Source organism: Myodes glareolus, chromosome 17 (assembly GCF_982192425.1).
Source record: "Myodes glareolus chromosome 17, mMyoGla1.1, whole genome shotgun sequence".
NCBI classification, from domain to species: domain Eukaryota; kingdom Metazoa; phylum Chordata; class Mammalia; order Rodentia; family Cricetidae; genus Myodes; species Myodes glareolus.
Genome location: NC_142042.1, coordinates 57,119,259 through 57,146,037, shown reverse-complemented (window position 1 = coordinate 57,146,037; position 26,779 = coordinate 57,119,259). Strand labels below are relative to the sequence as shown.

The following is a 26,779-nucleotide window of genomic DNA, read 5'->3' as shown; positions in this document are numbered from 1 at the left end:
ATGAGCTGTTCTGCATGTAAATATTGGCCCAGACAAAGCCTGGATTCCAATGTTTCTGGCACCAGGATGAGGCATTACAACACATACAGGGTAAATATTCAGGATTTTGCCTGTTTGCTAGTGGCCCAAATCCCAGTCCTCCAGGGACAAAAAACACCACGTTCAACATCTGAAGCATTAAACCTTTGCCAGTTGTGTGGGAGGAGGGCAAAGGAGAGCCAGACACACTAGTGTCCACAATGTAGCTGAACTGACGCAAGCCAGTAAAGGACACAGGAAGGGGGCGGCATCAGGGCCTGGTACCTGGTAAGCCAGAGGAAGCGGGGCAAGGGCTGACACTTAGCTGAGTTTTCAGAAGCCATCTAGGGTGCAAGGTAAAGGGCTGTAGTCTCTGAAAACAGAAGTAGATTAGGTGGAACAGAAAGGCTATGCTAGCTGCAAGGTATCCCTAGCATTGCAGAGTTGGATGCAGCATCCACCGACATTCCTGAGCAGTTTTAATGTACAACAGGAATGCAGCACCCTGTTCTGAGGGTCAGAGTTAAGGAACGTTTCAGAAAGATGTGCAGTGCAAAGGGGGGAGGGCCCACAAGGCAAGAGGTAAGGGTATGAAAGACATTTGCTTTTGGCGAAGATGTTAAGAGTTTAAAAAAAAAAAATCCATCAGAGAAGGGAGGCCTTCTAAAACACAGGCTATGGGGAAGAGGTGTAGATCTGGAGCGGCGGAGATTAGACCAGAGAAATTAGGAAGTGTCTAACAGGCACCCCGGCACAGCTATGAGCGTAGATGATGGTGTCATGTCACAAGTCAAAGGGTTGGGCACCCTGGAGCAGAACTGTTTATTCCCTTTAATTATCTATCAGCCACACCCCTTTTTCCACATAGGTATTTCTGAGAGTGAGGTGAGAGCAACTGCTGAGGATGGGTAACTATTTGGGGGTCTCTTGTTGACATGGTCATGGAGCCACGGCCACTAGATAAAACCAGGCGCTGGTGAAGCCATATTATTTTAGAACACCCTGAGGCTGGGGATGTAGATCACAGGTAGATGCTTGTTTGGTATCCCTGAGACTTCAGGTTCAACCCTCATCTGCACTGAAACCGGTAAGGGGAGACATCACTTACAGGAGGAATTAGCCACCGGGCTTGCTTTGAGGTCTGAGACTAAGAGCAGCCTAAATTAGCCAGGTACCTTAGAAAAGGGATTTAGGGCCTTTGGGGTAACCACACCCCTCCCCAGCCTGTCATGGTGCTGGCCAAAGTGGACAGTGGTGAGAGGCTTTTCACCCCCACATCTTCCTCCAACCTAAAATTTACCACCAAAGACCCCCTCCAAAAAACCCAAAAAACTGACAAGTTAGGGTTTTTTTTATATTTTTAAATATATCTTTATTTCTCAAACTCAAAGCTTTATTTCATCAAGTTCTAATACATTTGCACTGATAAGAAATCTCATCTGCATCAAGTAAGAAGATGAGTGACCAATACCAAGGAGGAAGAACTACCAGGGAACATTTTCAGTTTATGCAAACACGGAAATGGATAGCTTCCGATGTAGTCCAATGGGCATTATTATTTTCATCCATATTAATTTGGAAATAAATAGATGCTTCGGGAAAATTAAGTGTTCACGCACACACACACACACACAAAGGCCAGGTAGCTGGATTCTCTTTTGTAAAGACCACAAATCACGTTAATTAGCTCCTTCCTCTTTAGTGGATGGTCACCTCACCTTCCTAGGCAAGCACACATGAGAATTTGCACCAAATCTCAATAGCCCAGGCAAACTCCAGAACTCTTTTAAGCTTATAAAGTATTTTTTTAAGTGATAGGTAAACAAGATGAAGGCACTTGAATTCACCAAAAAAAAAAAAAAAAAAGTAATTTTCTTTCCTCAGAGAGCCCCACAAATAATCCTGACAGGTCGCCAGGACGTTTAAAGAGCCTCTTCTCCACCCTCTAGATTCAACTGGTTAAATTAGACTACATTCCAGAATTGGCTGTGAAATTCTGTCTCAGAATAATGATGTAAATCCAACTTTGCAAATTAGGAAATCTTTCAATTTCGAGAACCACTCCCAAGGGTTTCCCCCAGTGTAGGGCCCTTTAGACACCCAGGAAGTAATGCCCTAGAGCCGTCAGGCCGCCTCATGCTTGGAGAGTTTAACCCAGCCTCTAGAAGATAGCATTTGAACTAAGACTAGCAGTGTCGTGACACAGGGCCCCAGCCTAAAAAAGATCATTAGCAGTGTCCTGAAACAGGGTCCCAGTAAAAGAAAGAACACTAGAAGAAAGATCAAAGTTGGTTCTGAAAGGCACCATTTTCCAAAACTAAAGCAGTACTGGGTAAAATCCTAAACCACCGTGACGGGGCTAGCGCCAAATCAGCTAGAAGGCGAGCAGACTGTGGGCTAAGCAAGGCGACTCTTACTCCATTACCACAAGGCACAGATGCACACGCAGCTCAATAAAGACACAAGTTCCCAGTTAAGTCAAACAGGAGGGGGAGAACACTGGAAAGACAAAAAAAAAAAAAAAAAAAAAAAAACCAAGTCAAGAACCAAGACAAATAAAGACAAAAATTTTCCCTACTCAACTTCATTCATCTGTCAGATCCCAGGTGTAGGCCAGGCCACCCCAGGCGTTAGAAATCGGAGTCTCAGTACAGCATTGGAATGACTGATCAGGGAACAGCATCTTCTTGCCAAGGTAAGGCGGATGGTAAGCTTGGAGCTCAAGGCCAAGAACCAAGCGTGCTTGCGTACCTGCGTGCCTGCGTGCGTGCACTTAACCACAAAGGTACTATCTTCAACCCAGCTGCCACTGACTCTGAAGAGCAGCCTGGGAGAACAGACTCAGAGCATGCACCCGCCCTCAGTGCCCTCTGCCAAGGCCAAGTCTCACATTACCCCACTCGCAAGCACACATGCGCACACACACACACACAGAGGAGCTGCTGGAGTCACTACAAGTAAGGGTGTCTGGTACTTATGAGAGCAGCACAGTCTCTGAGATACAGGGTTCCCTGGCCTGTTTCTGGTCTGGCAGAAGGTTCACAGAGCAGGTAGACACACCTTTAAGTCCAGACATCCACAACCTAGGAGTCATATCTTAAAAACGGAGCTCTGGTCAAGGCAACTTTTTACCATTATGGTTCTAGAACACACATCAATTCTCAAACCACAAAACAGCTGGGCAGGCGAAGAAACTACCAAGAGGGTCATCAGATAGTGGTGGCTTACAATGTCTGTGTCTCTCCCTCCATCCTCAGGGGACTATGGCCAGACTGGAGGGGAAAAAAAATGTGTGTAAAGCAGAAAGAATTCCAAAAAGACACTGGATGTTTTTCCAGTGCCCCACTGGTCCCCGACCTTCTCGGTCAAAGTAATTCTGATTTCTGCTTCTATTAGCAAGTGCTTCTGTTGAGGGAGGCTCCAACCCACTTCAAAAGCTCTGATTAAACCAACCTATTTCTGCGCCAAGTGTCTTCTCATTTCACTACAATGGCAGCATTCGAAGGTCATGGATGACCGATGATTTTCAAAGCTGGGTTTGCTTTTCTTTATCTTCCAAAAGCTGAAGCAGCTCCGGTCCCCTCATAGAACTCAAAGCCAGCAAATTCACAAATAACGAAGATTCACAGGGCAGTAGAAACTAGCTATACTAAGTGGCTTCTGGTGATCTAACAAATGCGGAGGCCAGTGAAGACGCACTTCAATCAACTCTTAAGGGGAGCAATATAGCACAATCCAGAAGAAACTTGAAAACACAGCACTAGAAAAAGGGCAGCCACTTCATTTGTACTAAACCTTTTTGCAACAAGATAACTAGGTTGTTTGAAGCAGATATGAAGCAATCGCTCAGATCTTTGGATTTTTTTTTTTTTTTTATGGTTGCCGTTAAGTCAAAACTGAGCTTGTGGATCTTATGGAATGACTTTAGAAATCAAGCTTGCTGGCAATACTGAATGCCTTTCCCACTGGTATCCTAATGCGATGCCTCCTAAGTCATCCCACAGAAAGTTTCAAAGGGCGAAATCTCTCCCCTGAACCTACTAGGTAAGGTGACAGTCACCTAGATCTCTCCCCGTGGCCTGCTAGCTTTGGACCAGCAAATAACACTGTTTTCCTTCTAAAGTGCAGAACAAAAACATAATGCTTAAATCTACAGAATGAGAAGGGTCATTCGTCGCTCACTTGACTCTTCCCCAATCACAGCAGAGTGATGTCAAAGCGCCTTGGTAGCTAGAACACACAAGGCCAGATGATGCTAAAGCCCTACTTCCCTGCAACTTGGAGACAGGAAGTGAAATTCAAGAGTGGGTCCACTGGTCACTCTCTTCTCCAGAAATTCCAGAATTCTCCTGCTGTGAAAAATATATAGGGAATGAAATCACTATGGAGAAGAAGGGGCCAATGCACTCCAGCAAAACAGCTGTCATGCTGGGAATGAGGTCCAAAAAATTGGGCTTCCAATTAAACCATGGGAAGAAACTCATGTCAGATATGACAGTGACTCGAAACACAACACAGCCCTTACTCTCAGGAAGCTCAAACAAGAGTCAGTCATCAGAGAGCCAACGAAGGGGGAAAAACATGTCATTCAATAAGAACAACTTATAGAAAGAGCAAAAACAAAACATTTGCGTTTCCTATTGACAACCGCCACCCGCCACCACCACAATTCTACTTTAACAATTATGTTCCACATTTTATTTTGTTTTCAAGTTACATTTTAAGACAAGGTCATTTTTTTTTCCTCTCCACAATATCTCCAAATTCCTTGATACAGCCCAGCATCTACCATAAACCACTTCCAACCAGATCTCAAGTCTCCAGCTATTGGCTTTGGTTTATTGATGAATGAAATTCTCAGCTCTGCGGGCAGGGACTAGACAGACACACTCAGTCCCGCGAATGAAAACTCAGTCACAAAGAGCACCCTGGTGTTTATCAGTTTGGGGGCCCGACAACGACCGACACAATAGGAGGCTATCGGCACGGCTTGCGGGTAAAGGCTGAGAATCCTAAGGGAGAGCCTGCAGAGGACTGTAGGCTTAGCCAAGAAGAGTGAGTGCCTCGAACACTTCTCAGATGCCACCCAACTCTCCCAACCTCAGAGACTGCGCAAGAGTTCAAATCCCATGTGCTAATGTCTGGGAAGGGACAGGTTAGTGACTATTTTAGAAAGATGGAGAGGGGTCACACTTCCTATTGCATCTTCCAGAGTGGCACTGTACTACGGGTCCTTTTAGGGTTGGCTCAGGATAGTCTGAGGACCTAGTCCAATGGGTTCACAAAGAAAAGCAGAGTCAGAGCTGAGTTCCCCTTTAAAAGCCAAACACCTACATCTAGGAGGAGGCTCTCCTACCTGAGAGCCCCTGCCCTAAATGGGTTCCCACTATGGAAACCCTCAGGTCTTAGGGTTAATTACAGGGCAGCCATGTAGGATAAGGCTGGCTGTAGGTAACTGGAGGATGGGCAATGTAATAGTTGTTGAAGTTGCCGTCACTGACGTAAGGAGCCGGCTGGTAGTAACAGGTGACATTGGTGGCGCTGGGGATGATGTTTTGTTCCGCGAGCACTCGCAAAGCCAGGAGAGAGATGAGGTTCAGGGTCTGCCTGCGTTCATGCCCCATGAGGCACACGGTGCTTTCATTCACAACCCTGCGAAGAATCATGAGGTAGTCGTACTTGCTTCTCTCTTCCTCGGCGAAGTGGTTTTGAAGGTAGGTCTCCAGCTTCCTCTGCTGTTCCAGGATGTCTGGGAAGTCGATGAAAAACCTGGAGCACATGTAACGCTCTAGAGTCTTGATTTCCTCCTGGTCCGCTGGCCTGAAGTCCCGCACCAGGAGGTTGCTGTACTTAAGAAGACCCCCGCCTCGGATTTCTTCAGGGTTCTTGGTGGCGATCAGCCGGTTCTGGAGATGGTCAAAGGCTTCCTCAAAGTCCCCGTACACACTCTCCCCGATCACGGTGGGGTGGAAATGCTCAGAGATGGGATTACTAGAGCAGTCATAGAAAAAGAGCAAAGAGTCTAGGATGATCTGAAAGGAGTCCACGCTGAACTCAAACTGGCGCCGGATGGAGTCAACAAACTTGAGCTCCACGTTCCTGCCGTTCTTGTTGGAGAGGGAAATCAGGCTCCAGCGGTCTGCGTCTGTGCAAACCTTCACCAGCTTCTGCACATAGGCCTCCTTCAGGGTGACCGGGCTGATTTTGAGCTTGTTCACGCCCTCCGGCAGAAAGTTCAGAAGGGAACACAAGACCACATCTCTCACCAGCTGAAATTCTGCCTCTGTGGGAAGAGCCACGTGAAAGATGAGATCCAGATCTTTGCAACCCAGGCCGTTGTCTTTGACCAAAACGTGGCCAGCTGCAGAGCCATTCAGTCGGACGTCCTGAACCTTGATGCCCGCCTCCTCCAGCCGACTGCGGACAGTCTGGACAATGTCCTTAAGGGTGATCTCCAAGGTTGGAAAGTTGCCTCGTCCATGGACGGGTACGACCTCAGTCAGGACCTCGTGCAGCCGGCTAACCTGATCCCAGTTGAGCACGCTGAGGGACTCACAGTCCCTGGTACTGCTGCCCTCCTCTGCCATCTTGGGGGATGTTCTGGCCAGGGGGAGCTGAAAAGGGGTGAGAGAGAGAGTTAGGATTCATATGGGCAAGGCAAAGCCAGTGGAGGAGCTCAAAGGTACCAACTGATCAACTTCCTGTAAAATAGCCATCAACAATGCCTGCTAATCACCATGGCTGTGAACACCAAACACATTAAACATCACGAATGCACAAGCGTCACTCTGCAGCAGGGTGGATGAGGGAATTGCTTTGCTTTGTGTGGGTGCTCTCGCTGTTGGTGATCTGCTTGTCCTATGTGGGGGAGGGGTGGAGAAGGTTGCTTTGTGTGAAGAAAAGTAGACAGACTAACCACATCACCCAAACAACATTAAAGAGCCTATATCAGTGCAGATAAATAGAACCTGTTATTGTGGGATATTGTGCACTGTGTGAAGATACACTGCTGTGATTGGTAGTAAAGAGCTGAATGACCAATAGTAAGGCAGGAGGGATAGGCGGGACTTCCTGGCAGAGAGAGACATAGTAGATGAATCTAGGCATGAGAGCAGTAAGGAACAAGTCAGACACACAGAATGGGATAGAGGTAAAATGTAGATTAATAAAAATATGGGATGACTCAAGTTATAAGAGCTATTTAAAAACAAGCCTAAGCTAAAGGCCATGCTTTCATTATTAATAAGTCTCTATGTTATTTGGGAACAGGCTAGTGGGATGGAGAAATTATGTTAGAGGGTCTTCTGTCTATGTGTTACTTTCATTGCTTAAATAAAGGAGCTGCCTTGGCCTTTTGATAGGCCAGCCCTTCTGTGGGTGGAGTAGACAGAACAGAATGCTGGGAGAAAGAAGGCAGAGACAGAGAGCTGCCTGCCATGAAGCTGCCAGGTCAGACATGCTGAATCTCATCCCAGTAAACCACAGTCACGTGGTGATATACAGATTATTAGAAATGGGTTAATTAATATGTGAGAGTTAGCCAAGAAGAGGCAAGATATAATGGGCCAGGCAGTGTTTAAATGAATACAGTTTCCGTGTAATTATTTTGTGTAAAGCTAGCCGGGAGCCAGAGTGGCGCGCCAGATCTCTGTGTGATTTTCTTTGGGACTTGCAGCTGTGGGGTACCAGGCAGGACAGAAATCCCAACAAGCAGCCCCCCCACCCCCCACCCATGTTACAGAGAAAGACTTGATATAATCTGTGTGTTTTCCTAATTTTCTCTGGTTTCTATAGAAGTTACTTCTGCTTTTAGCTCCCTAATTACATTTGAAACTGGTAGATGCCTAAAACCTAATACCCAGTGCAACACAAACACACACATACATACACATACACACACGTGCACACATACACACACATGTGCGCGCACGCACACACACACACACACACACACACACACACACACACACCACTGCTCCATTTGTTGCACCACTTACTTTTCATATATGGGCCTAATCTAAACCTACAACAAATACATCATCTTGGACAGACCAAAGCTGTTTGTAGGACGACAGCTGTGGTCAACCAGAGGTCAGATTATCCTTCAGTAAGGATGCAAAGAGCCTCAGAGCAGGTGAACTTCCAAAGGCCTTCCACAGAAGCATTCCTTGAAGCTTCTTAAGGGGAATAAAGTTAAAAAAACTGAATCCAAGTCGGAAAAGAAAGCAGTTCTCATACTTCACATGCCAGAACCACAAAGTTTCCCAAATAATTGTGTGCATGTGTGCATGCAGTGTGCCAGGGACTGAACCCTGGACCATGAGCATGCAAACAAAGTGCCTACCACTGTGCTACACTTTTTAGCTAGTAACAGTAAGTCTATCTTATTTTAAGAATCAAAATTATGGGATACTGGAAATCCTAATACATAAAAGCAAAATATTGGTATCTCAGAAACACAAAGAGCCTGTGTCCTCACGTTGACTGGGAGTCATCTAGACAGACACCAGGTGAAACAAGAGGTCTTGGTGCAGTCTTCTAAGTCCACCATGAATGAAAGGTTTCCCCCTGAAAAACTCTGTGCAGACAAAATTCACCCAGCCCCAGTTTCATTAGAAAGCTGCCGCTTTTTAATGCACATTAGTGCACTCTCCTTGGGCTATGACATAGATTTTGAGCCTGCCCTGGTCCAGAGATTTTACAGCGCCCTAACCATGCCAGAGTCCTACTAGTCATGTGGGGATGAGCTTTTACAGCGCCCTAACAGTGCCAGGGTCCCACTAGTCATGTGGGGATGAGCTTTTACAGCACCCTAACAGTGCCAAGGTCCCACTAGTCATGTGGGGATGAGCATTTACAGCACCCTATCACAAATATCGTTGACAGTATAATACTCCAACCCAAGGTGGTGTGTCATCTACACAACTCTGGTGGAAGGGAGTTGATGTAACACACAGACAAAAAACAGACGGTCTCTGTTGGGGCCAAAAGAAAAGCCACGAAAGCGATCCGTTACAGAGAGGGGACACAAGATAACAAAGCCATGGTGAGCTGTTGCTGGGACAACAGAGGAAAGGAAAGCAGCGTATGGCTAGAAATGGCACTAATTTGGGGGTGGCAGGAGCCTCTCAGGTCAGCGCAGTAACACACAAGCTCAAGGTCTGCCAATTAGCTCAGCTGGAAATGGCCAGCCTCCCCAGGATCAAAACAGTCTCTAGTGGGCTCTGGGGTGAGTGTCCCTCCACTTGCTATAGAAGAGCATTTGTCAAGGGGAAGGTGAAGGAGTCTGCAGTTATTTAGACCATCTGAGCGTAGCCTGCCCCAGAGATAAACAGCAAGCACAGCCTGCGATGCACACGTAACAACTATTGTGGCTGGCATTTGCCTTCAAGCCAGGCTCTCTTTTCTCTGAGATCACTCTGCTTGGTGGTTCTCTCTTTTTTCTTTCTTTTTTGTCATGATCAGTGTATATACAGTAGACTTGTGCCTGGACAGACTCAGGAAGGTATTATGGTCCGAACCTTGTCTGGAAACACAGCTAGAAGCTAGGCCTGCAGTCTGATGAGGCGGGTTTCAGTCAGGCCTGTTGGTTGAGTGGCCTTTTGCTGTCTGTCACCTGTCACACTTCCCAAGGCTCACATGTTTGGCACAGGTCTGATAAGTCACAATGTGGTCAGCAAATGAGACGCAAAGAAAAAAATGTAAAAAAAGCTCCAAAAAGAACCCTAGAATTGTTACAGCATAGAATAATTGTAGGAAAGGCCTTTGATTCAAGCTTTTAAAAAAATTAAAAGGGCCAAAAGAAAAGTTATTATATAGGGCTAAAGCCAGAACTGTTCTAGAATGTGAGAGAAGACCATCTGGGGACCACAGAGAACCTAGCAGCCACAACTCTCTCCTTTGGGGAAAGAAGTGTGTGTGTAAAGACTTTCACACAGTTTTAAGTTGGCAGCAAATTTGAAGTTGAAACCTATGTTAGACTGGGTATCATAAGGGCCACATGAGAGAAGGGGTGGAAACAGCCCCAAATGTTCTGGAAATGGAAAGGAGGTAACCAGCTGTAAGAGAGGGGAAAGAGCCGTGAAAATGGTAAGTGCAATTGGAACTGTACAAATTGTTGGGGCAGAATTTTCTAACTGTGTAAATCAAATACATATGAAGATTTAGTATAAAGAAGAAAGCATTTCAAAACAGCAAGCAAAATTATGCATGGGGCTGAGATAGGCGGATTTTAAGTTTCGGACTAGCCCGGGTTACATAGAGAAATCCCAACTCAAACAATAAACAACCCCCCCAAAAAAATGGTACTGAGAAACAAACAAACAAACAATTTTTAAAAGCTGCCTTGAAATCTCCTGCTAACACGAGATCTAGTTGGTGAGGACAGGGACTGAAGACTAAGATCAAGTTCAGTGGGTCTCAACCTTCCTAATGCTTCACCCTTCAATACAGCCCCTCGTGTTGTGCTGACCCCCAATCATAAAATTATTTTCATTGCTACTTCATAACTGTAATTTTGCTACTGTTATGGACTGTGATGTAAATATCTGTTTTCCGATGGCCTCAGAGGAGTCCTGACCCACAGGTTGAGAACCACTGATCTAGTTGGTTGGGTTGGGACTAAAAAGAACTTTAAGAGTGACTAAAGAAAACCCAGAATTTCTACACAAGTTCACACAGTAGGTGAGCCTTGAAGCCTTCTTAGACCACAGAAAACCAGTCACTAAACCAGGCAGGTTTGGCTACACAAAAATTAAACTATTTACATGGTACAAAACATTCAGAAGGCATGCGTAAGAAAACGTTCGTAACTTTAGGCAAAGTACTCATTTCCTTAGTAAGTAAGAAGTCATAAATAGTTGCAAGACCCCAAAAGAGAAAGAGGAAGGAGTATAAACAGTGGCTCGGACACAAAATACTCAACCTCACTCAGAGGGTGAGCAACCTAAAACCCTAGGGCCTGATTTTCACCCATGGCGGCAGCTCAGCTCAGCTAAGTGTGGGACAGCAGACGATTCTGGTAGATGGTCCCTGGGCTCTTTGAAGAACTAGGTGAGACTCTCAACTTTCAAATTCCACTGTCCTTTGATGTGGTCCCTCTACTTCTATCCAGTCTCTAAATTTTAGGCTAGTTGCAAGTATGCACAGAGACAGGCCTTGGCGGACAGGCAGGAGGCTGGGAGGACACATCGCTAACAGCAGAAGCAGGTGAAATGATTTGGCGTGTGTGCACAGCTGTGTGCAGACGCCTGCAGTTGTTCAAAAGGAGGGTGCCTGCGCTGTGTGTAAGAATGAGTGGGAAAGTGGAAAACCTGTGCACACAAAACTTCACACTCAAACAAGCACACATGCAACTCAGTCTCTACTGAGCGTCGTCTTCAGCTTGGCATGGGAAAGAAGGCATCTTGTACCCTTTGGACTCAGAAGCACTCACTGATAAAAATTAAAAATCTCATGAAGCACATTCTAGGATCTTTATCTTTTGAGAATGCTACCCAGTTGCTCCCCGGTGTCTGATTTCTTCGGTTCCCTTCCCTGCCCCCTCCTCCTATCTATGCACCAAATCAGTCAAGTACATTTGGAAGGTTTCCCTGCTGGCCTCTGCAGGGGATGCGGGAAGAGGGTGACTGCCTTCTAGAAGGCCTTCTGTCAAGTTTCTACCTAGCATACTTTAAAATAAAAAGACATATTCTTTATGTCTTTAAAATAAAAAGTATATTCCTACATGACTTCAACATTGGTTTTACAAGAATAAACCCAATTTACAGCCCTGGGTGCTTAGATAACACTCCAGGCCTTGGTTCAGCAGTTTCAGTTTTAATTCTGCTTTTAAATCAACACTTATGCAAGCTCCAAATAAAAGAATCACATGAAACAAACATGCTCAGCTCATGAAAGGCCCTGGTTAAAGGCAAATTCTAGTTAGCAGAATTAACACAATAGTGGCTAGGAAACAAATTAACTTGAAGTCCAGTAAATTCAAAGCAATGTTTGAGAACCAGATCCATTGTGGTTATACAAAGAGCAAAGGTAGGCACAGTGATTTGAACATCCAGGCACTTCTAGAAGCCTGGATGGCCAAATGCCTACTCAGTTCACAATATTTGTTTTTAAATACATTCTTATTTTATTTTGTATGTACATATTTATTTCATATGTATGGGTGTTTTGCCTACATGTATGTCTATACACACCATGTATGCAGTGCCCAAGGAGACCAGTAACAAGCTTGAACCTGTGGAACTGGAGCCACAGGTGGTTTTGAGCTTCCATGTGAGTGTTGGGACTCAAACCCAGGCCCTCTGGAAGGACATCCAGTGCTCTTAACCACTAAGCCATCTCTCTATCCTCACAATATTTAATCCTTTTGATGGTGTGATTACCGGTGAACAATTATTTCTCTTAGGGACTCCTGGATTCCCGGGCTGCAGCAGCAAAGAAGAAACCACACATTGGGAGAAAACGACTTGCAGACATGGCAGCAGACATGGAGGAAGGAGATAACCTGTGCCAAAGGGTTAGCCTGATCTCCCTGAGCTCAGGGTAGATGCTCCACCTGCTTTGCCTCACTGCCCAGGGCAGAGCTATACACAGGGAATGAGCTGCAATGGAGACCCCATTTGGATTCCTGCTGCATAGCCTACTGAGGCTTCTGGCACAGCCAGGGGAGGCATGAATAATGGACACAGGCAGCCATGTGGAGGAGGCAGATGTTTGAGACGGGGACAAGGGTACTAAGGACATTGAGGCCACTTGCTTTCATAAAAGCCTGAGGTTTGATCAACATTGAGGAGTCTTTGGTGCCTGACATTAGACATGGAGAGCGGCCCCCAGAGTTTTTGCATGTAGAGAGATGGGTCTCTACGAAGCTAAGGAAGGTTTCTCCAGGCCTGCAATATTTAACATGGAAGTTGTAGATGTGACTGCCTAGAAGGCATCAGGGAAACTGAGGCTAGAAGTGAAGCTCTCTCATTGGAACCTATCATTCATTCGAGATTCAGGGAAACTGAGCTACATCTTCTTCTGACTACGGTAGGTTTAGGAATGCAAAGAAGCACCATCATCACCTATCAACATTCTCTTGGTGGCAAAATGCTCTTCCACTGCTGCTGGATGCTGTCTTTAGAAAATAAAACATGCACCTCCCTAGTCAATCCTTCAGGCCAGGCTAGCAGCTACCCATGGCAGGAACTAAGCCTGGGCACACACGCCTGAGGATTCTAATGTGCCTAACGAACAAAGACACCCCCAACCTGGGGGAGCGCTCCTTCCTACAATATCTTCCACACAAACTCTTTCCCCACTCCACTCTCCGGGGTACAAGAGAAGATTCTACAGGTAAAGAAGTCATTTTGTTGCATATAAAAAAACACCTGGGCATTTAAGCAGAAGTAAAAACGACTGAGAACAATCTTCACCATGCTCTTACCTCAGCCAGCCAGGTGAGGGAAAACCCCAGGTCAGGCTATTTCTCGTTCACCATACAGGGCAGGGTCAGCAGGAGTAAGAGCGAAGGAATTAGCAGGCAGAATTAGCCGCTGGGATCACTTCCCACCTAACCCCTCACAAGCTAAACTTCTTGCATCCCCAATTTAGACAGTATGGCTCAGAAAGAGAGCAAGAACCCATCCCTGGAGCCCTGGCCCTAATTCTTGGAACTGTTGGCTCCTCCCTCAGGCTCAAGGGACCTTGGTGGGCAGGAGGTTGGGGGATGCCAGGTAACACACAGGTCACAAGCCAATAAGTGCACTAGATAAGCACTCCTTACACTGCTCAGACAAACATTTCTGAAACAAAGATTCATTGGTCCCAAGCAAAAAAAAAAAAAAAAAATGCAGTTGCTGCTGATCCTGACCAACTGTGGCTCCTCACCCTCACACCATCTCACCCATCTTCTGTTGGGTCACCCCTTACTGTCCACTTTTGTGCAGGCTTTAGAACCAAAGGACTCCAAAGTAGCTTAGAGGTGGCTTCCAGAGAGACACTGAAAATCACTTATGGGCCACCATGACTGGGAAGTCCCACTTCACAAAAATGCAACTGCAGCACGCTTGTTATTTCAAAACAAACCTCCTCTGGTGCTTCCCACATCCTTTTCCCACTGGGTAACTTCTACCCACCCTATAGAAGCCCCATCCAGGCTAGTACTGACAAAGACAGAGTCCTCTGGAGGTGCTTTGCATACCAGGAGCCACCATAACTGTGGCCAGAGGACAGGAAATGCACCTGGACGGTCAGCCCGGAAATCCTGCCATAGCCCAGGTAGGCAGCAAGACAGTGATGTCAGGACTTTAACCGTGTCTGATCACCCGGTTTCTACAGAAGCAGTGATGGGAACGCAATGGCTCAGCAGGAAGGCCCACTTGCTGCCAAGTCTGCTGACCTAGGGCCTGCGTGGTGGAAGTAGAGGCCCAACTCGCACAAGCTGCCCGCCGACCTCCACACGTGTGCTGTACACTAAACAAATCCTCATGAGTCCTTGAAAGTCTTGTAAAGGAGATGCCATTTTCCCTCATTTCAGGGGGTATACTGGGCAACCAAGAGGACATGTACACTGTAAACTCTCCGAGGACACCCTGCCGGTACGTGGCAGAAATGTGACTAATGACGTTTCTTATTCCTTGCAGGGGGCTCACTGAGGTATATTACAGGGTGGGGAAACACTTTTAAAAACTAGCTATTCTGGTAGCCACGGGAAGGAGGCAGAACTATGCAGAAGAAACAGGAGAGAACGCAGGAAGATTGTTTTGGTCAGATGGTGGCAGAGGAGTGGGGCAAGACCAGATGGCAGGCACTAAAGACTGGGTGACTCGCAGAACTGAAGTATCTAACAGTTCCCCCATCGTCATGATGACTTTGGGGTGTATCCACCTTGACTGGAGCTACCAGGACTGGAACAGTAAGTATAAGGAAGCCAACAGTTAATGCTTCAGAGATGAAGGCCTAAGATCCCAACTTGGAGGGTGTTCCAGGAAGCTGGGGGTTGGAGAGGGGTGTGTGTGTTCACGTCAGAGACAGTAGGTTCAGAGGAACAGTGAAGCCAGAAATGGAAGAAGCCGGTCAAGAGGATGGTCTGGCAACACTGAGAGGAAACAGTAATGATGGATGAGCTTTGCCAGCGGTGGGCACTGCTCACAGAATAAACAACCATTAGGTTGTACTTTGGTTACTGGGAGATCAGAAGTGTTGATTCACGATAAAGCAACAGAACCAAAGAGACCTTCTGTACAGAAGAGAGGCAAATAGGGTTACCAGACCCCCAAGGGCTAGCCTCAGACATAACTGAAAAGAGAAGCAACCTAGGATAGATCACAATGGACCAACCTCAGACAAGCCATCTGTCACTTCCAATGCACCCATACTGTTTGACTTAAGATTCTTTTACCTGAGAGAATAGAGCCAGAACCTGTGGTATGTGTGTGTGTATACATGTGCATGTGTGTATATGCATATATGTGTATGTATATATTTGCATGTATGTATGTGTGATATGTACGTATGTGTGTGTGTGTGTGTATGTAGGGTAGGTGTGTGTGTGTGCGTGCATGCATTTAAGAAATTAAGAATTTGTGTCTGCTGTGTTAAGGGCTCTCCTGATGAATTACATCCAAGCTTGAGCCAAGTATTTTGAGTGACCGTGGACATCTACGGCCAGTAGTTGAAAAGTGAAGACCAAGTCCAGGGTGAAGTGGAGTTGGTCTTCTAAAGCACTGTCCCCGCTCCCTCCTTGGCCTTCTAAAATGTTGTCCTCCCTCCTCCCTCTTTGACCTTTTAAAGTGCTGTCCTCCCTCCCTCCTTGACCTTCTAAGGCGCTGTCCCCTCTCCTCCCTCCTTGCATTCCTGGGTTTATAAAGGTCAAAAGTTATCTAGGGCCTAGGGCGGCATTGGAAAAGCCCTTCATCTGTTGGTTTCCAGTCCCTCACCATGGTCTGGGCGCCCAACAGGGAGGAATCACATGCTGGAGAGTCCTTTACAGCCTCACACGTTAAGAAATTACATCTAACTGTGTCTTTAAACCCAGAAGTCAAGATGCACTGGCAGGCGGGTTTCAATGAGTTCGAGGCCAGCCTAGTCTACAGAATGAGTGCCAGGACAGCCAGGGCTACACAGGGCAACTCTGTCTGGAAAAACCAAAGAAAAGTAAATCAGAGGCACTTGTGTATTTGGAGTATTCTGAATAATCTAGATGAGTTAACCCAAAAGCAACAGGATCAGATAGAGTAATTTTCTCCTCCTCCTTCTCCTTCTAAGGACAATAATGTGTATCCTACACCAACTTTCTCCCAAGATGCCACTGAGATACAGCTGCTCTCCACTGTCAGCTCAATGGGTTCAGAATCATCTGTGATCGACAATTCTGGGTTTGTTTGGGAGACCCTTTCCAGGGAGCTTCACCAGAGGTGGGAAAAGACCCGCCCCAAATGTTGGCAGCATCTCCCCACAGGTTGGGTCTGGGGCTGAATAAAGAGAAGACACCAAACTGAGAACCAATGTTCATCTCTGCTTTCTGACTGAGACAAAATGTGACCAGCTGCCTTGCTCTCCTACTATTGCTTCCCCCCTGCCACAACGATCATACCTTAAATCTGTGGGCCAAAAATCAATCCTTCCTTCTTAGGTGGCTCAGGTCAGGGATTTTTACATACTCATATGTAATTAGTACAGTCCTGTTTACAATCAACCCACCCAAATGCCCATAATCCATTGTACCTCAGCTCACAAGAATAGCTGTCGCTGGTCAGAAAACTGTGCCCCAAGAAAACACTTCTGAGTCAGTGTGACACTGGACTTCACAGGTGGCTTTTTCTCCCTTGCTGTTCTAACACATTTTCTATTTTCTCAGAGTTATCAGTATCCAGTTCGCACTGATGCCTACCGGAGACAAAAGACTTAGTCAGATTCCCACGGTAGAGGCCCGAGGCATAGGAAGGTGGCTGCCTTGCTCTGCATCAAGGTTCTAGAGTCTGGGGACCTTCAGATTCTTGCTACCCTAGGGATGTCAACACCCACTGGTTATCAGTAACTGGGCCCTGTCCAGACACTACCTGACCAAGACTCCAAACAGAAAGCTACTTCCAATCTTTCAAAATAGGATGCCTAAGCATGTGTGGACAGAGAGATAATGTTGGAAGAAGTCATGGTGGGGCCAGCACAGAACAGAATCAAAACATGGGGCAGATACTTCAGGAGGCATGACTGGGAAGGGCAATGCTCAAGAGACTACCCTGAAGTCACTGCAAATGTAATGTCAGAGCGCAGACATTGTCAATGGACAGCGGGGCAGAAAGTATCTGAGTGTTTTCCCCCCAAGGTGTCAACACCAAGTACTGTCCCCACAAATTGAACTAGAAATAGTAATTGTCGCCCTACCACGCGTTTCTAAATCAGAGACGCCACCAGTCCCAACTCACATGAAGAGCTCTCCAAACAGAGACGGCCTGATATTGTTGTTGTTGTTTTAGAGGTGGACTGGATTAGGAAAAACAAGGCTGCTGGAGGGGAGACTGTTTAAGGAGGAACAAGCCACAGTCAAAGGCTGTACCACCAGCATCCAGCCCTCCAGCTGGGAGCTTTCAAAGTCATCAGCCATCCAAAACAAAGACTTCAGTCTGTTGAAAGTGGCTACAAGTCCTGTCTTAGTCACTAGCAGCATCCCTGGGTCTTATCAGGAACGGGACCAGTAATGCTTAGCTCTCAAATGCACACTTCACTTATCAGGGTAAGACAGGTATACACACCCCATCCACAGACGTCTGAATGTGAGCTAGCCTCAGTCTCAGCGCCAATGAGAATTTCACGTGCACCCCCCCCCAGTTGGACCTCTGGGTAGTAGGCACTATCCAGAACAGGCAGAGAGAAACAAATTTAAGCTAAACTTAAATACGTTGTGGAGTATGCATTATGGGAAGGAACCAAACCACAGCGTAGCGCTTACTTCTCTGCCAACTTTCTAAGAGCTGGTGCCCGACCAGCATAGAGCCCAGGGAACCAAGACTCCAGGTCACCAGCATGATGGCCCTCAGACTGTCCTTAGAGATCTCCCAGACAACTCTGCCTTGAAAGCTCACTCCTCTTGCATGTTTGCTCAACTTTTTAATCGTTGCTAGGTTTTCATTAACGATGCATTGCTGGCAAACTTTACCTGCTGGTAAAACTCAGCCCCGGTGGCCTGCCAATCTCAGGTGCATTTGCACTTCTTCCAGCTGTTCTCTAAGAAAAACTATTACATCAGGAGCCGCGGAGGGGGACTCACGGGGGGGGGGGGGGGGTGTGTGCTGGAGTCAAGCCTGCCCCGAGGGATGAATGTTGACCGGTGTGATGACTGGTGACCCTGGTGACCGAATTGTGGCTCCTTTGTTCAGATACCCAAGGCCCTGCTGTGTTGGAAACTCTCTCCTAGACCTCTGGGGTCAGAAGGCAGGAGACAAGAGGTCACTGTCCACACACTCTTCCGCGACTTTGCTCCGCTCACTCTTGCTTCTCGCGCACACAGAATCAGGATTTGAGAGGAAGATGTTTTTGCACATGGCCTAGCCCTGCACTGCCCAACACAGCAGAGTAGCCGCGAGCCGTGCAGCTCTTGAGGACTTTAAAGGTAGAATGTCCGAACAGAAGTGCATAGGGTATACAAAATGCACAACAGACTACAGGGACTTGATACAAAGGAAGGATATAAAATATCTCTGACGTGTTTTCCCACTGATGACTTGACATACCAGGTTAAATAGATAAGTAGGTCTATTGTTTGAATAACTTTTACCAGGCTCTGTTCCCATATGTCTCTAGGGCAGCAGTGACTGTCTGCTGTGGATGAAAATGAAGACATGAAATCCTGGCGTAGAAAAGGGACAGTTTGCAGGCTCTGTGCCCAGGTTGTCACCCCAATGGAAGGCAGCCCACAAGGCAAGGGAGTAAGCATAAAGCCTACGACAGTCTGGAAGGGGACGCAGCAGCAGAGCTGAGTCCTAGATTCACCCCAGAGCAAACATCCCTGTGTCTTGACCCTATTCATTCTTCTAGATTCCCATATTCCATGTGATAGCACTATAACCTCGGGCAGCTGCAGAGCCCTGGTGCCCAGCTCTAACCATGACAAGTAGAGGCAAGGGTCGCCACAGAGCATGGAGGGGCATAGCCAGGCCAAGTAGAAGGTACCTGTGAGGCCAAGTCTGGAGAGAAGTGAAGGAGACTGGATGAGATAAGAGGATGGATGGTTTATGATCCCCTGGATAATTTTCTTCCACTCTTTTTTTTTTTTAAATAGAGGCCAGATGTGGAGACAATGGGAGACTTTTTTTTTTTAAGCCCTTTAGTTCTATATTAAATTTTTGGAAACAAGAAAATATGCAAAAGAAAACCATAACACATTGGAGGAGAGAGATGTGGGATAAGGTGGCCCTCAGATGAGAAAAGATCTGTTGAGCCTGCAGAGGTCCCAAAGACATAGTCAAACAAAGTTCAGTGGGGGGGGGGGGGGAGGTTGTATTCAATTTTCCTCCCAAATATCTAAGTCTATATTTTGCAAGGCAAGGTAGGGACGACCTACTCATGAAACAACACAGAAGGCATCCGGAATAGCATCTTAGAGGCCTGCAGAGAGACCTCGGGGATGGGCAGATCCAGGGAACTTACTTGAGCCCTAGGCACTCAGGACTGAGCACTGATCAGAGACAGGGAGGCGAGCTGTTCCCCTCATCCAGTTCCTGTCTACAGTCCCCTAAACCAGGTCAGTGATGGCAGTGGGAAACAAAAAGTAAAAAAAAAAAAAAAAAAGAACGAGTCAGCAGAGCCAGCAGCTGAGTGAACACGGAGAGAAAGGCTGAGTGAGCGAGCTGGGGCTGGGGAAGCGCGGCTGGGAGGGCGGGAGGGTGGAAGAGCTCAGGGGGTGGGGCTAGAGGCTGGCCCGGCTCAGGAGTTTCAGCTGTTGGTCAGTTTGCACTCACTGCTCCTCAGCTCCAAACCTACACTGCTAAGGCGTCCCTGGAAAGACGGCCCAGAAACCGTCCAGCCTTTTAGACCGGCACTTCTGATGCAAAAAGCGCCAGCCGGTACCTTGATCCAGGAGGAGAACGCCCACTTCAAGCGTGCTTCCTTCTCTGAGAGAATAGCAGGCAGCCCTCAGCAGAAGGTCCATGCGGACATTCTCTAAGCAGGGCTGAGGACTCAGCAGTGACGACAAATCCCACTTTTCTGGGGTTCACGTGCAAGGAGGGGTTGAGACAGTTGAGAGAAAAAGCAAGTTCTTCAAGCACATCAAAGCAGCCTAGCTGCTCCCTTCCAAAGCTCTTCCAGAGGCCTTTAGCATAAGCCTCCCCAGCACCTGGCACCAAAGGCCACCTAGAAAGCACTTTCTGACTCAACCACCTAAGTCATCCAAGAAATAAACACCTCACAGTTTAATGACCCACAGCGGAAAATGCTCCGAAACCATAAAGCATCCTTACACACAGCGCTGCTTCGTGTCAGTAATTACTTCTTCATTTTAAGGTTTTTTTCTTTTCTGTTGTTCCAAAAAGTTCTGCAAACACTTCAAGAACAAGCTACAGGGGCCAGCTGTGCAGAATACTAATTTGAAACAGTTTCTAAGATCCCCTTACAAAGTCGGGTTGTGGGAAGATGCTTTCAATATCCATTTAAATTCTAAATAAAAGCTTCCTTACAGGGAATACATCCGATCGAAAGGTTAAAAAAAAAAGTGGGAGAAACCTTGGGTCCAAGAGATTAAGAGGTCAGCTCCCACAGCTCTAAACTCCTGAGAAGTTCTCTAAATATGGAGAAGCTGGCATCATCAAAACACAGCCTCATGGGCTACAGTCAAAACACCAAGATGGTGGAGGGCATCTTTCCATATTTTCCTGTTTCTTCAATAATGAGAGAGCAACAGGCCACTCTTAGGCCAGGAAACACACACACACACACACACACACACACACACAGAGAGAGAGAGAGAGAGAGAGAGAGAGAGAGAGAGAGAGAGAGAGAGGTTCAGGAAGGAGATAAGAAACCCCCAAACACCAGCTTAACTCTTACAACACACCTCGGGCTTCTACAGCTTTTCTTGGTAAAACAGGCAAAAAAAAAAAAAAAAAAAAAAAAAACGATCTAACCTGGGCTGCCCTTCCTTCCTCACTGACGGACTCTAGGATGGCAGAGCCAAGAAGAAAGATAAAGACAAAAGTACCACTTAGTGGATGAAGCTGGAAAGCAAGCAAGGAAATATTCAATGCAGTTTTCCAAATCTGTAACAGCTGAGCCGAGCTAAGGGCCCACTAGTAAATAGGCTTCATCGCTGAGCTGTGGCTGGGCTGTCTGGTGGGTAGTGCAAGGCAAGGGAAATCCGCCTGGCCTTGAACCCTGGGGGCTGCAGGCTACCGCGTGTGCCTGACTGGGAGATGGGGTGGAGGGTGGGAGAGGCTGTATGTCAAGCTGAAAGTTTGGTAACTACCCTGGCAGGAGAGCTGAGGAGTGAACCCTTGGTGCTCCCCACTCACTCTGACCAACAGGCCAAAAGCCAAGCCCTTTCCTCCAGAGTTCACAAACTCAATCTCTAGACACAAGGTAGGTATTATGGGAGAAACTCACGCTGAAAAGTGTGACTGTTTGCTCTAGGGGTACACAGGAAAGTTACTCACGAAAGTCGGGACCTTTATTTTTGTAAGAGTCTAGCGATCAGGGAGCACCCCACCCCCACAATTTGAATGATAGTGAGCGACAACCTGTGCAGGTACTGGGATAATTACTCCAAACATCAAAATAGTCCTTCTAAAATCTCCTAATGCACATCTGTGAATTCCAAAACCAAGGTGTCCCTTCAGAGACAAGGTTTCAGGTACCTGATCTCCATCTCCACAAACAAGAATAGCAAAGGGCTATTATCTGTTAATACAGATGCAGCAGGGAGAAGAAAATCGAGCTTCCTTAATCCCCACTCCACACTCTTTAACTGCGGGGTAAAATGTGGGGGGCACACCTCTTGTGACTTCCAGCACGGTAAGATCTGCTACCACCCTCTTGGCTGCCTGGCAAGCTTTCTGGCTCACTCACTGTCTTGCCAAGCAAATTACACTGGAAGTTGTTGTAGCCAGCAATGGCTACCCTCACCCTCCTTTCCTGGGTTGACGGGACAGCTGGAAGTCTAACTTAGGAAGATCTAACCATCTTAAGTTTCCTTCCAGAATATCAAACTCGTCACAATTCATACGGTTACATATATAGCTGGTTCTTAAGAAATCTGTTAATCTATTAAGTCTTTCGTTGTAAGCACTCTATCCTCAAATTGAGGGGGAAGGGGCTTAAGACGAGGAATTAGTCAGGGCCCTGCAGAAGGGTTTCTGCACATTTAAAAGGGGAGAAGGGAGAAAAGGGGCCGAGACCACCCAGGTCTGACAGGTGGAAGTTCTGCGTTCTGGAAACACCAAATAGGCATTTCCTCGCCAGCTCTCCTTGACTTTGAGATCGCCCGCCTGCCTGCTCGCCAACAGTCAGAACTTCAGGGTAAGGGCTACCAGCTGGCCTTACAGGTTCCTCAACTCCCTCTAATGTCCTTCCTACCCTCTCAGGGGACCGCGACGCTACAGGACAGCCGCGCCTCTAAGTCACCACCAGCACCGCTATCAGAGTCAGCCCACGCGGTAGGCAACTTTCGATCCCCAAAGGGGAGGAACCAGGTTCCCCAGTCACCGTATTCTCGAGAAGTTTTTCGAGACACGCGCAGCTTCTTGGCCGCGCGCGAGGTCCACAGTCCCAAAAGAGAGAAGGATCTCAGCCGCCATCCTGGGTACCGAGCCCAGGAAGCTGCCTTCTCCTCGCCTGCCAGGCTCTAGTCCCGGACCGCTGCTTCTCCATCTACGCCGCCGAAACCGCGGGGTTCAAAATCGCCCCAGTTCCGGTCTTGGTGCGCGCGCCACAGGGACACAGCGCAGAGCGGGAGGACCTACTGGCAGGGGCAGGGAAAGAGCAGGAGGCGACCACCACTCACTCTCCTTTTGCCCGGCCAGCGGGAGTTCGCCCAAGTTTGCCAAACCCCAGCCGCAGCCTCCGAAAAGTTTGCTCTCCTTAGCGGAGGTAGCCTGAGCCAGGGACGCTGGAGCCATGCGCGTCCCGACACCTGCCGGTATCTCCGCTCCATTTCCAAGGCATCCCACCAGGTTCTGCTGGGACGGACCCGGGAGCGTGAGTGCGTGACTCCCCGCCGGACCGCAGCAGCATCCGAACCGCAGCAGCATCCTCACACCTGCGGAGGAGGGGAGCATGGACTCACCTGGGCGCTGGAAGAGGAGGCGACAGAGGCAGGTGGTTGGCGTGGGCAGCCCCCAGCAGGAGCGGCGCGGTGACTACGGCGCCCAGACAGCTGCCGCGAGTGAGCGGTCCCGCCGCCGCCCCCTCCGATCTTAACCGGCCTGACCACTCCCCCGCGGCTCCCCGCCCCTGCCCCCGCCCCGCGGCCGGCCTCCCGGGGGAGCCAGGGCGGGGCGCGCCGGCCGCGGCCCCGCGGGATCCTTGCGCCCGGCGCTAACGGCGGGGGCCGGGCGAACGCCGCCCTCTGATTGGCTCCCCGGGTCAATGGTTGCCGAGAGACAAGTAAACCTCCGGGGGCGCGAAGGGGCGGGGTGGCCCGGAGGCAGCGTTGCGCAGGCGCAATAGAGAGGAGCTGTGTCGCCACCAACTTAGGAGTTGAGGGGATACTTTTCGCTCTGTCTGCTCCTCTCCTCTCCTGTGCTTTACTTTCCCTTGCCCCGACTGTTCTCACCTCCTCCCCTGGCGGGTGCATTTTCTTTCTGAGTTTTTGGCGCTCTTGGGACCAGTGGCTCCCTGGTTGCGGGAGCCGGGAGTGGAAGCCCACGCCTGCTCTCGCGCGGTGTTTGTGAAGTCGGAAAACTCTTAGATGGGCCCTGGAAATCTTTCTTATTCCTCGAGCAAATTGGCTAGAGGTGAGATCGTGGCCCTGGGGAAAGGGAGGCAGCTGATTCTCTGGCCCCGGGACCACCTGTGTGCAGTTAGTGGACCCGGGAACCTATCACAAAAGCCGAAAGCCCTGCAGCGGGCGTTTTCAGAACGTCACAGGGTTTTGTGGCCTGTTATTACTTGCCGGAGGGAGACCCGGGGACATTGCCCTTAAATCCCCTGCATGTAGTTGATGGCTCTGCTTCAGAATTAAGGTTAATGAGTGAGAATCTCCTTCACCACCTGTCTGGAAGGCCTTGAAAGGAGCTGGTTTTTGTTTTGATTTGGTTTTGGGTTTTTGAAACAACGTCTCCTGAACCCAGACAGACCTCTAAGTAGCCTTGACTGACCTTTAGCGGATTGTTCCTCCTGTGTTCACCTCCCGGTGGCAGGGATTACAGGAGTGGCCTACCACACCCAGCCTTGCTGACTGGCTTAATCTATCCTCCCTAAACCTCTATTTTCCAGCAGCAGGATGGGATAATATTGGGAAAATAGTTATTAATCTGCACTATTTGAATTAAAGTGCATGCCAGATGCAATGTAAGCCGAAAGCAGTCATTAATAAACGCTTGTTGAGCTTCGTTTGCTCCTCTACTGGGTATGTGGGGGCAAGCCGGCTTCCTGAATCAGTGGTCTCCCCTGCTCTCTCAACACCCTTGTCTAGCATGAGTGCCCTGCAGTGCCTGCTGGGTTATGAAGAATTCTCAGTTACAGGCTTTCTCTGGTGGGGGAGTAGAATCCCAAGAAACGGTACCAGTATAAGAACTTACATCAGCGTGAGAACTTACAGAGATTGGTTGTCCCTGTTCTTGAACACACATTCAGGGCATATGGTCAGTTTTGTTGTTGATGGCGTGAGCACTGTCAGGCCTCACAGTGTCTATTATTATGTGTGGAATGACGGGTGTGTATCTAGCTGACACCCGGAACAATCCAGCTTAGCCATGGCCCCTGCCCCTCAGTATTTCACAGGGTTACCCATATTAAGGTCCCAGTCTTCATCTATCGGTTGTACTGGCATTTGAACTAGACATGAAATAGAGGGTGAGCATTTTTCGATAAGAGTCCGCTGTTGTTGTATGTTGTTGTATGTAACGGTGACTCATTCTTCACAACTGCGTATTCATTAAATAACCAGCAATTGATGTACTCAATTTCCTGTTTGGTAGACACTTCGGTTGCTTCAGGCTTTTCATGGTCCACAGTGAAACTGCTGGAAACATTTTTCTATGTGTAGATGGAGCATTCATGCTTGTCAAGCACATGCTGGGGATTGGAACTTCCGATTTACAGAGTTTACACATGTTAAACTTTACAGATATTTAATATATTTATTAATGAGTAATAAAAAAATAGCGACCAAAGAAAAATTTTTTAAAAATTGAAACCATAAAACAAAAATGAATACATTTTTAAAGCTAGAGGGGCCAACTCTGGTCCCACCAGTGTCGTAAGGTTCCTGGAAGTTCCACACTTACCAGTTTGCTATCGCGGTGTTTAAAACGTTCTAACCACATTTTATTGTTGAAGGGGGATGTACACGCCACAGTGGGTGCGTGGAAGTCATAGGATACCTTCTGGGATTGGTTCTCTTCTTCCACCGCATGGAATCTGGGGGTAATGTCAAGTCATTGTGAGACCTGGCCACAAGCAGCTTTACCCTCTAAGCCAGCTCCCTGGCCCAAGTGTTTTTAAATTAAAGACAGGGCTGTGTATTTCATTGTAATCAAACATTATTTTTCTGGTAATCGATGCTATTGAGCAGCTTTCCGATGCTTATCATCCATTAGGATGGCCTTTGAAGGGAGAATCCGTTCCTTCTGTTGCCTGTTGGAACTCTCCGGGTTCTTCAACATATTCTTGATAGAAGTCCTCTGTTGTGTCTGTTCCAAATACCTTCTCTCAACCTGGGGCTGACTTACCATTTAAAGTTAATGTTATTTTCCCATTAAAAGAATGTCTTCATTTTTAACCAGCCCCATTTATCAGTCTTATGTTTAATGCTCAGAGTTTTATGCCCTGTGTAAGGAATCGCTGCCCATCCCAAAGCCACAGAGAGAATGGCCTTTGTCTTCTGAGAATTAGGGTCCAAGCTTTGAGCATAACTGACCTTCTGCAAAGCTCCAGCTCAATGACACTCAAGCCAATTATTACCTTGGCCTTTGACACGGATACTGTCATCAGAGGTAGTTATTGATCTTAGTATGTTTTAGCTAGCATGCAAACTAGCGTTTTTCACCGTGCCGTTTCATACCTACATGCCTGTCAGACACTTTGGTCCCCACCCTCTCAGGTCTCCACCAATCCCGCTCCAGCTGGTCCCTTCTCTTTCCTGTTAGTCCCTTCTACTTTCTGACTTCAAGTAGACCTCTGAGCCTGAAGTTTGATCTGGCCTTTGCTTCGGTGACACTTTGTCAACTTCCTGAGCACGCTAGGCCATCTTGTGATGGGGAGAAAAGACCCAGAAAAGAAACTTATCATATTTACACGTGTACATTTTTCCCTCACTTTTTAGGATTCCTACAGCTTTTCTAAACATTTTAAAGACTTTTGTTTTAGTTTTTAGTACACTGTGTTCTTTCTACCTCATAAAACTGCGCCACCCTGAAGCTGGCAGGAGACTCCGGAAGCAACCAGGTCCTGCCCACTGGACCTGGAACCAGATATTTAAACTGTCCCTCCAAGACTCTCGGTGCCTCCTTGCCGGATTTCAGCCTCTGCTGGTGCTTAGACAGTCAAAATGCTTCAAGGACCTTTCTTTTCTTCGTTTGGAATAATCCGCTGGTTTGTGTCCAGAGAAGCTGAGGGTGGGGAA

General features: G+C 47.6%; 1 protein-coding gene across 1 annotated transcript; it reads right to left on the bottom strand.

Moving 5' to 3' along the window:
* Positions 1-1,364: 1,364 nt before the first annotated feature.
* Tent5c (terminal nucleotidyltransferase 5C) lies at positions 1,365-23,412 on the bottom strand. The gene is made up of 2 exons (XM_048442187.3): positions 23,279-23,412; positions 1,365-6,632 (listed from the first exon to the last, which is right to left on the bottom strand). Exon 2 carries the CDS (start codon positions 6,603-6,605, stop codon positions 5,430-5,432), a length of 1,176 nt encoding a protein of 391 aa, XP_048298144.1. The 5' UTR covers positions 6,606-6,632; positions 23,279-23,412; the 3' UTR covers positions 1,365-5,429.
* Positions 23,413-26,779: the final 3,367 nt, after the last annotated feature.

What these genes read in the sequence shown, in the direction of transcription:
- Tent5c (XM_048442187.3), bottom strand. Translation starts at nt 6,605, where the DNA reads ATGGCAGAGGAGGGCAGCAGTACCAGGGACTGTGAGTCCCTCAGCGTG.